Here is a 10,501-nt window from a genome sequence, read left to right on the forward strand (position 1 = left end):
ATAGAAATGCTTGAGAAAATGCTCTAGTGTATATTCACCTTTACATAACGGTGTTGGTCACCATGAGATTACAGAAAAAGGTTGTCATCCTTTTCATAATCATTGAAAAAATATAGACATGTTTGTTTTTGTTCAGGTGATGTGACAGTGGAAACTTACAGTGATAAGGATAATATTCAAATATGGAACATGGAATACACTTATTAACATAATCAAATTAATTACCATAAATGATTGTTCTAAATTGAGATAGGTAATATAGATATTCACTTTTCTATCTCTAACCTGATATATAGGAGAAGCTTATGGCTATTTTTAATACATTTTCGTAATTTACATTTATAAACATAAATAGGACAAGCTTTTTACAGAAAGACAATAGACTGCCATATACTAACAACATCAAACTAGAAAGCTACGAGTTCCTTTCTATAACATTAAATCTTAACGGTTAGTAATTAATTTACTTTTGATTATTAATTAATATGTAAAAGTTATGTACATAGATAATTATGTTTTTTTTTAATAAATCGATTTTGAATTAAAATTTTAAACTATGAAAGATTTTAATTATTGACTGCGGATTAATCATGTTTTCTTGAGTTTGTATCTATTGTGGTTGATTGTTAACGGAGTTTTAGGTTATTATCCGATATTGTGTCTAGTTCCGGGTATCGGTGGAGGAGGGTAAATTCTCGCCTTCTGGCTTGTGCCTGGCGTGGAGATAGGGATCTTGCAAAGCGGACCAGTCGGCAGGAGCCCACTCCGACGTCGACACCTCCGCTGGTCGCTCCGTCGGCTCGCCCTTGCTGCACTCTAACGGCAGCGGCTTTGGTGTTTCAATCCTGTTCCAAAAATGTATTCAAAATAAATAAACTTCTTCTTCTCCTAGATTGTAGCATAGTAACCGAGTTAAGCGCAAGTAATTTGATTTACGCATACCGGGTGTAAAAAAATTGTATTTTTTATAACGACAATGGGCCTTACAGAGGTTTCTTTTCTATACTTACTTATTTAATCGATCAGCTGCAAACATTAAAAAATAATACATAATAAGAGAAATAACTAAGTTGTAGGGTTGTAGATAGAAAATACCTCACGCGTTCAGGCGATTGCATCGCATCGTTGGTGCTCGATATCTCCAAGTCTTCGCTATAGCTAATATGCAGCTTTTCCCCGTCGTTTCGCTGATCCTTATCTAAAATAAAAAACAACACGAGAACTTCATGAAAAGAAAGAGAGCGGCTAGAAGACAATAGACGTGGGGTTTACTATAGGTATAATTATAATTAGTTATGTTTAATATTGTTTTTCTGTGTTGAATTCTCGAGGACAAGAAGGTAGACTCACAAAAACTATTCACGATCAGACGTAGATGTGCGCTCACACAATGAAAGCACTGGTTGTAACGAATATTTCGTGGCCTACCGTCGACATTAATAGCGGCATCGGGCCAGCCGAGGGAGTCGCCCTCAACGTCGACGGGCTCATCCTCAGCATCGTAGCGCGGCTCCCGAGGTCGTTCTTCCCGTCGCTCCTCCTCCAGCTCGTAGCCGAGCATGCTCTCCACCGTGTGGTGGCGTTTGCGTGTGCGCAGCTTCAGACGACGCTGACGGTTCGCGCGGATACGCTGATATGTCTGAGCACAATATACTATGGCATAAGAATTGGGGATATTTAGGGCATTCAAGTAATCCATTACAATAGAGTTTGCATTAGGTCTCGACCGAAGACCTATACATTTTTTTATTCTCCTAAAGCATGTAGAACTCCTACCTCCCAGCGAGCATCTTCATCCTGATGATGTAGTGAGTGGGTAGAAGGCACAGCGGCGTCCCTCGGGAGGGCACTTAAACTGTATAGGTGCTGCAGCTCTTGCAGGAAGTGAGCCTGCGCGACCCCGGGCCCCAGCCGCGCGCCACAAACTCCGCAAGACGTCTTGCGCTCACCGTCAGCTGGTCACACACAATGCTTCCTTAAACTAAATCACTCAGTAACTCACTCTAGACCTGGACATCCTGTTTTAAGTATTGGCGGCATAGAATTACCAGAGTACTCAAATAACAATAGTTGTAGCGATATAAAGCTAGCGAAACAGTGTGACACATTTTGTAGTAATGAGTGGGCTGGTCAGCAGCATTGATATTACTTACGGGAAAAGAAGTCGTGTGAGTCAGTGCATGGAGCATTGACGGGAGGTTCGTCGTCCTTGGAGGGGCGCGGAGAGGCAGAGGCGGCGGATCCGGGGGAGCTCGTGTCATCGCGGGTCACGTAGCTGTGCCGGTATAGCGGCGGAGTGCCAGTCTCGTCGCGAACATTCTGATATACAAACCCATAGATATACAACAGTTTTATTAACTTGACTACCAATCCGGTCAAGAGTCGAACCCTGAGACTTTATTGTCTGTGTCTAGAAGTATTGAAGCGTAGCTGGAATGAATAAAATATTTTTTTTTTTCAGTAATGTACCAAAACTAAAAGCTGTACTAGCTGAAAGCCTAAAAACTTTAAGAATAATTTCTTCGCCCACTTTTCTTTTATATTTTATGTGTAATATATACCCTTAGAGCTTGTCCGACGGTATGTCCAAGGGCGTACTGTTCGCCCAGATGCCTTGCAAATGCCTTGCCCGGGTATAAGGGGTGAAAGGCAGCGCCGATGGGCCTGAAGGCGCCACAACCGAAACTCTGCAGGGCCGGATGCAGGAACTGAGGCGCCATGTGGTGCAGGAAACCCTCCATGACTGAATTCTATAAACATCTCTTACGATAATAGCTATTCATTATGATGGAATTACGCGAAGCCACAAAAATTTCATTTAATAAATTGACAGTTGATCATCGTACATGTAACAGTCAGATTCGGACATCTAATTATTACATTATTATAGAAAAGTGCGAGTCGGTTTTGCCAAAAAAGGATTGGTTCGACATTGAAGAAACACCTGTATAACAATAAGATTGTTGAGCTTGAAGCAGATCTTGCAGTCTATTTGAACATACATAGTTCAGTGCAGTATGGGTTTTTACATCGTGACATTAAAATACAGTGGTGGTTCTATAAATGTATTTAAAAGAAATATTAACGACCTCATAAACCACTTTTAAGCGGCTGCCGTATTGATAGTTTCGTGGAAAGTAATCATTCAAGTTTTACAAAAGAAACAAATAAATAGTCGAGAATTACGGCTGTTGAAAGCGATCAAACCGCACACACACACAAGAAAGCTTATAAAATTGTTTATTTTGAAAGCAATTGTATTACACCTCCAGTGCCTCACATTTATACTAACAAGCGAGTGACCGTACTTTGGTGGGTAAAGACTGCAAGCTAATGACTACAGGGTAACTTGGACAAACAATATTTTGTACTATTATTCGTCTGAATTAGATCCAATTATGCTGCTATCAACTATAACATTGACATTGATTTTCCACAGTTCACGGGAATACGAGAGAAAGTTTACTGCCAATTGACATGATCTGGCAATCAACAATATTGAAAACGGTGGCGGGTTTCTTTGAAAACATCTATGTTATTTAATTGTTAAGTTAACTTTCATGCCTATCGAGATAGCAAAGTGTAACGTATCAGGTAAATAAGCTTGTTAACCTTAAAAATGATTGGCTGTGATACTAAATAAGTTCTTATTTTACGCGGCGACCGATTGATAATTGTTATTTCATATTTTTAGTTGGGAAATAAACATCCACGTAATATGCAGTTTACGAGAAAATAGGATTAAAATCTTCAATTAACACTATTGTACAGTTGACCTAACGTTGACTCTGGGTTTGCTGCAATCAGTGCAGTTCGCTACAGTCGCCTTCTGATCGGCGACAGCTCGTTTGAATTTCCAATTAGTCGTGATGTCCAATGTATAATGGTTTGAATGGCGTTGTTGTCGTAATCAATCGGGGAGGTAAACAGAAGCCATCTCCTTTGTGCAGAGACGCGTCAGAACGTTAGATCGTCGTCAATGTAAACACGACAACCACATTGTACTGCCAATACGCACATGTTACTTTGAAGCCGTCGTTCGTCTCGCTATCAGTATTTCTTTGATGCAGAATCAGCCTTGGTTAGATGGACAGGCTTGATTACTCAATCGAATGGTACGTACTTCAGTGTATTACTTCAATGAACAATTATTATTGATTCTGATCTTTCTGTGACCACCAAATGTTTGCTTTTGGGCGGCGTATACCCAGTTCCAAGTTTTTTTTAGTTATGTTCAGTGACCCGTTTTAAATATTTTAATTGGGCCCAAAGAATAAGAAAATTCTTATCGGGAGTAGTAGTAGCTATTTAGTTCCGAGATATGAGAAATGAGGGAGATATGTATGTGTAAGTTGTAACAAGTGATAAACAGAGAATTTAATGTTATGATAAGTGGATCAGTAGCAAGGAGTTCCGGGTGCGAGCAGTTGGCACTCGTTACTGGCGGCTATCCGGTCTATTGTTGTTGCGCCGAAACTAAACAATTGGGAAAAGAATAGTACGCCCGGGGCCGGCGATAAATACACGCTCTAAAGTAAACGTTATGAAGTGATACATATGGTGGCACTCGCACAGAGGCCTTTAACTATTTTCGAAGTCTTGTTTACAGTATACAGTTTCAGATTTTAATAAGAGAGATATTTTCACGATAATATTTAGTTCTTTTCATTACAATCCTCAGTTTTCACTGCTATAACATCAGTTTAAAAACATGTTAGCTTAGCAGCTAACTTAGTTAGCTTTTATTCTTTGAAAACGAGAGAATGACATTTCGTTTTATGCATGTTTTCGACAGTGAAAACTTACAGTATCTCGACGTCCCATCGAATAATCCTGTAATGCACTCTTACCGGGTTCTTGCTTTTCCATCGATTTCGGCATCTAAAGGTCCTTAACACGTTGTGATTTTTTTATATTTATCTTAATGTTAATTACGGAGTAAAAAAGTCATTTTTGAAACAGATTTTTTTTTTCTGGTATTATAATTTTTCCTTCATAGCACAGAATACGCCCGGAATACATGAATGAAAATTATATACAATGTAGCTATAAAAATTAGCTTTGTTTTGGTATCTAAAAGATTCTTGTACAATAATTATTGATGAAGTTATTAAAGAAATACGGTTTTTTGCTTCTCCTGAAAAATGAGACTTTTCCTATTACGGGGTTATTCGGTGGGGGCGTCGATATATGCGCCGTTAAGAGAGGCGCTGCTATTACAGATTATTCTGTCAGAAAATAGGAAAAACCTATAGAGGTAGGCACAGAAAATGTTATAAAACAACTTGATAAGAGTGCTCTCTTATTAAGGTTTTTTAGGTAGTCAGTACGGTACGGTAAGCTTGTGAAACTTTTTTTACATTGCCAGAGGGGCGCTAGTGATTTTTCATAATTTAGTATGACTTATGCCCATCGATACAGATAGCTTTGTGGGTGTATATACGCGTATATATATGTTGCTCTATTTAACGTGGTTTCTGAAACCAAAATCTCCGTTTGAAACATGTTGTTATCTCTGTTTTTCAAAGCTTATGACAGGATTGACGATATGTTTTTTTATCGAGATTTTAATCTCGAAAACAAACGGTTAGTCTGTAAAAAAACATTAATTCCGTCATTAAGATATGTTAATCCCATAAAGGATAATTTCAATAAAGGGTATGTAATTTAGGTAACTAATAAGTATAAGTAGCTTGTAAGAGGCCAATAAGTGGGCAATAAAAAGGAAACCAGCCGCGGTTGAACGAAATACGAGTCCTGATTTATGCGCAATAGGAATTCGACCCTCTTTTCAATAAGTGCTACGATAAGAATCATTGCCTATCGTTCTCTTATACATTTCTCGAATACTCGTAGATATTTTTATTTAAATGTTACAATATATGTTTCTTGTAAAGGAATAAAATAATTGGTAAACACCTTCTTAATTACAAAGTGTGTACCGAAAAGACGTGTACAATGGAAAATACGGATTCAGAACATACTTATAGCCAAGGGTATTTCATTTCTGCGCTTTAGAGTTTCAAATATATTTATTTTTATTTAAAAAATATTTTTTTAATCGTTTTTATGTAATTTCCTGCATAATCCGAGGCATATGTCTTCGTTTAGTTACCTACTTGGATTTTTATGACTTTTGATGTTTAATAACTTTAAATTCGTAAAACGGTCTTCGAATAAGGAATAAGAATTATTGGATAGAATTTATTTTGCCAAATAAACACAAAGTTATTGATATATTACAAGATTTGGAACAGACAAAGCAATGAAATTGTTGCGGTCATATTGTGGCTTAACGTAGCGATACGTCCGATAACGCTCAAACATGTCCCTTTGTAGAAAATACCACTGATTTACAATACCATAGGAAGCTATCAAAATAGAAAATAAATTATTAAGCGCTATAGAAATACATTTTTCAGAGACCAAATTAAATTGGCAGATGGGCGTAATTGTTGAATATGTTATTGTAAAAGCACAAATTCCGGTCAATCCAACAATTCTATATATTCATAATTCTAGTTTTAAAAATATTTTTTAAACTTCCGTTCATAACCACATTAAAAATAAAGGATTAGAAAACGATGTATATAATATTAAACAACTATTTCAATTCGCAGAGCATATTTAATTCAATAATATGTTCAAACGATTACCATTTACTGATAAATCAAATAAACGATCCCTGCCATGTTTTAACTCGGTTCTAGGATCTTCGCAAACCTGAAAATAATTTTGGAAGTTGTTGTTAAAATACTCTACGCTTTCTTTGAATTAGTTTCACTTCTATCTTTCACTTATACATATATTAGTTAAAATTTAAAATGAAGTTACCTTCCGAGTTCTAGACAAATGTAATATTAAAAGAAATCATAAATAACAAGGAAATCTGCTTTCTTTATGAATAACTTTTTAGTGGTCTTTATCTTTATAATATTCATTTTTATTAATGCATTTACAAAGTTAAAGAAGCAATAAAGTTTTAAATATTTTTTATTTTATATTTAAAAAAATGTGAGCCGTCATGGGACACCTGGCAGATGTGAAACATCGTGTGTGTACAAGTAATTTGCATAAAAGATAATATTATTAAAATAAAATATACAAATATGTATACCTCAGTATAGCGTGGCGACCCGTCGCCACACCGTACACTCTACTACACATACAATATATATATGTATACCTTAGTATAGCGTGGCGACCCGTCGCCACGGCAAGCGTCGCCACGCCAACAATTCGGTTTACAAGTGAGCCTATAGATGTTTCACATCAAAACCAATCATATATCATTTGGATTCCTTAAAATTTTTTGTTAGAATTTTTTTTATTCAACTAAATTTCACTGGTTGAATAAACACGATGTTCTCGTACCTATAATAAAACATAGACAAAACATCTTAAAAAAATGTAGAAAACCGAACAGTCTGCTTTAAAAAATATCTTCTCATATTTATATCAGTTACCAAAATATAATTATTATAATTTTTTAAGACTTTTCAAGAAACTTTACAATGATACAAAAACATTCCGCACTAAGAAAATATAATCTAAAGTGATTATTAGGTCAAATGCTGTATTTAGTTGAGAAACCCAATTACGTATTTTTTCGCGTTATGAAAAACATGTATTGAAAAACAATTTACGTCAGATTTTGTAGCTTAAAAAGCAATACTATATAAAAACCACAAAAATGAACTGTTATTGTGGCTGCATTGCTTAATTATTAATATAACACAATATAATCGTTGATAAATTAATAAGTTAAAATAATATTTCAACTTTTTATAAACTGTTTTTTTTTTATTATTAAATCTTAACCTGAAGATTTAAAAAAATATGTAAATACATCTTTAAGAATGACATATTAAATAAACCTCAGTATCTTATTTAAATAATTAATTGTTCTATAAATAACGAACAAAATTAATTTAATTTTGAAAATAAATTATAATATACAAATTTATAATATTTCTGAACAAATTAATATTTATTGCGGTCGTACAAAGCATTTAATTATTTTAACTAAGGAAATAAATCCTCTTTTTAAATATTAATTTTATGGCTCAAAGAAAAGAAAAAAATGACTGAAGTACTTTTTGACGATTTTAATACAAAAGTTGTACTTACATGATTGTTCAGGTGGTACGGAAAAACTACGCAAGAGCGCACTTGGTCACTAAACAATAGTGCACTTTCCGCGACGTTCAGGGAGCGACTGAGGAGATTTTCTGACTTGCGCTCCCGCGCGCTGGGCGGACACACTTCTGACACGCCCATCACGAAATAGCAATAAAAATCATACAATGTCCTAGACTCTTTTTTATTTTTATATCATGTAGAAAATTCTTTAAAAGTGACTAAGCATTTGTTAAGCTAAGCATTTTACATATTGAACTGTACAGTCTTACTACTTACTATCACCACTAATTATTACTAAACATACATCTTGTTTTTGTTACATTCGAATACGACATACTCTTAGTTTAGTCTATGATATAAAAAGTGTTTTTATATTTTTGTAGTATTCATTTAATTAAAAAGTAGATTGTATACTTTAAAAATGTTTATTGAACTAATAATAACGCAGATAATAAAGGTATATAATTCACAATAAATTACTTCTATTTTTATTATATTTTATTACCGTTTTCTAATCGTTATTCTACAAAGTAAACTTGTATGATGTAACTACATTACTTACAGTAATAGAAATTAAAATTTAATTTAATTTTAGTATTAAAGAATTGTTTAGACAAAACACTTTAAGAGGAAGATCGTAATCATACTAATATTATAAATGCGAATGTCTAGATGGATGGATGGATGTTTGTCTGAAGGTATCTCCAAAACGGCTCAACGGATCATGATGAATTTTGGTACAGACGCAGAAAATACGGAGTCACGAACGACATCTAGTGTAAGGTACTCGTAGAACATGCAAAGAAAATTAGACAAAGATATTTCCAGAGACAAATATTTTTAAAGAGGAAACAAATTGATTAATCCAGGATTGGCAATTTTAATTTTCTTTTATTGTTTCATTCTGTTGGTATTATTTAAGCTGTGTTATTTTATAACTGTACAAATGAACGATATAAATGAGCTATTCGCTTGGTTAAGAGTACATCGCCACCCCATTAATATCTAATATCTTTAACAACATATTATAGACTAATTATGAATATAAAAGCCTAGCCAGGGGGCGCTTCGATCGCCTTTTCTATTACTTACTTACTTTGTTATAGACGAATATGAAGCGGTTACTTAATATCAGGTCGGTTGGTCGGTCGATTAATCGTATGTCATTGTAAAAAAATGTATGCGCATAAACAATTATTATTAATACTTATTTGAAAACAATAGCACTGATAAAAAAATCAACAAGGATAAAAAATTCTCCTCGTAACTTTTTTTCACATCACTACAAGTCCAACATACTTCAGTGCTTGTAAAAGTATAATCAACTGAATCGGGTGGTATTTTAATGAAAAACCTCAATATTTTTAAGTGTTGAATAAAGTATTTGATACTGTTCCTGTATCTTGAGAATTCAAATAACCCAAGATTAACTTAAGTAGTGTTATTTTATACAAATACAACATCGGATCTTGGAATTCATTCATTGTTAGAGTTTTAATGGCAAATAAAAAAATGGAACAAATGGATACAGTTTTTCATCATCTTGAAAAGTATATTCAGAGTATAACAGTTATAGGACTTGAAAGAATTTACCATCATCTGATTTACCTATTACTTTAATAAAAAAGTCTGAGATTACTTAAAAAATTGATACATCCTTTGAAAAGTATCTTCATCTAATATACACATATATAACCAATGACTTTATACTCTTGTTGGTACATTAATCATATTGGCATGTCTCAAATACGTCTAACTAATCTGTGCTCTGTAGTCCTCCTTATAACGTAATCATTTATAGTCAGAGCACTAAGGGTGGGTAATAAAAATGAGAAATTATTTTTAATAATACTGTTGGTGGGCGAAGGGGGCGCTCGGCTGACAGCGACAATATTCGGCAACGTTAATACCCGCTCTTATTACCACGAATTCTTCACTGGAAACTATCCTACAATAATAATAGTCCCCCGCAACTTTATGACCTTACACTAAGTTTATGACGCTAACTCAGAGACTTACGAAGACATACCTTCGATAACTATACCTTTGTTATTTATTTTTAGCCAAAATGTATTCTTTTGTATTTAAAAGCAAATTATATTCTTACTTAAATAAATGCGAATGTTTGGATGGATGGATGGATGTTTTTTAGAAGGTAATAAGACCTGGATAAAATTTGGTTTAGCTGTAAAACATTGTCTGGAGGAACATAACACAAGAACAGAAATAAATGTTTCTTTAAAAGATGTCGCCAAGAACACTAGTAATCTGATCTAGAAAACTGTACGTGTTACTCATATTTCAATATAAGCACAATTATTACACGCTTTAAAATAAAATGTAAGGCCATACCAACAAC

General features: G+C 34.3%; 1 protein-coding gene across 3 annotated transcripts; it reads right to left on the reverse strand.

The window, feature by feature from the left end:
* Positions 1 to 583: 583 nt before the first annotated feature.
* Positions 584 to 8,206, reverse strand: LOC106716981. Of its 3 annotated transcripts, none has more exons than XM_045686220.1 (8): positions 8,131 to 8,206; positions 6,657 to 6,723; positions 2,562 to 2,750; positions 2,154 to 2,319; positions 1,777 to 1,955; positions 1,429 to 1,639; positions 1,096 to 1,198; positions 584 to 845 (listed from the first exon to the last, which is right to left on the reverse strand). In XM_045686220.1, the coding sequence occupies exons 2-8, from the start codon at positions 6,657 to 6,659 to the stop codon at positions 662 to 664; spliced, it is 1,035 nt and encodes a 344-aa protein (XP_045542176.1). In that variant the 5' UTR covers positions 6,660 to 6,723; positions 8,131 to 8,206; the 3' UTR covers positions 584 to 661. The 3 variants fall into 3 exon arrangements, with proteins under 3 accessions (XP_045542176.1, XP_014366152.2, XP_045542177.1); XM_045686221.1 differs by having other exon boundaries at positions 781 to 845; positions 1,101 to 1,198; XM_014510666.2 differs by lacking the exon at positions 6,657 to 6,723.
* Positions 8,207 to 10,501: the final 2,295 nt, after the last annotated feature.

The sequence above is a fragment of the Papilio machaon genome, chromosome Z (genome assembly GCF_912999745.1).
Source record: "Papilio machaon chromosome Z, ilPapMach1.1, whole genome shotgun sequence".
NCBI classification, from domain to species: Eukaryota; Metazoa; Arthropoda; class Insecta; order Lepidoptera; family Papilionidae; genus Papilio; species Papilio machaon.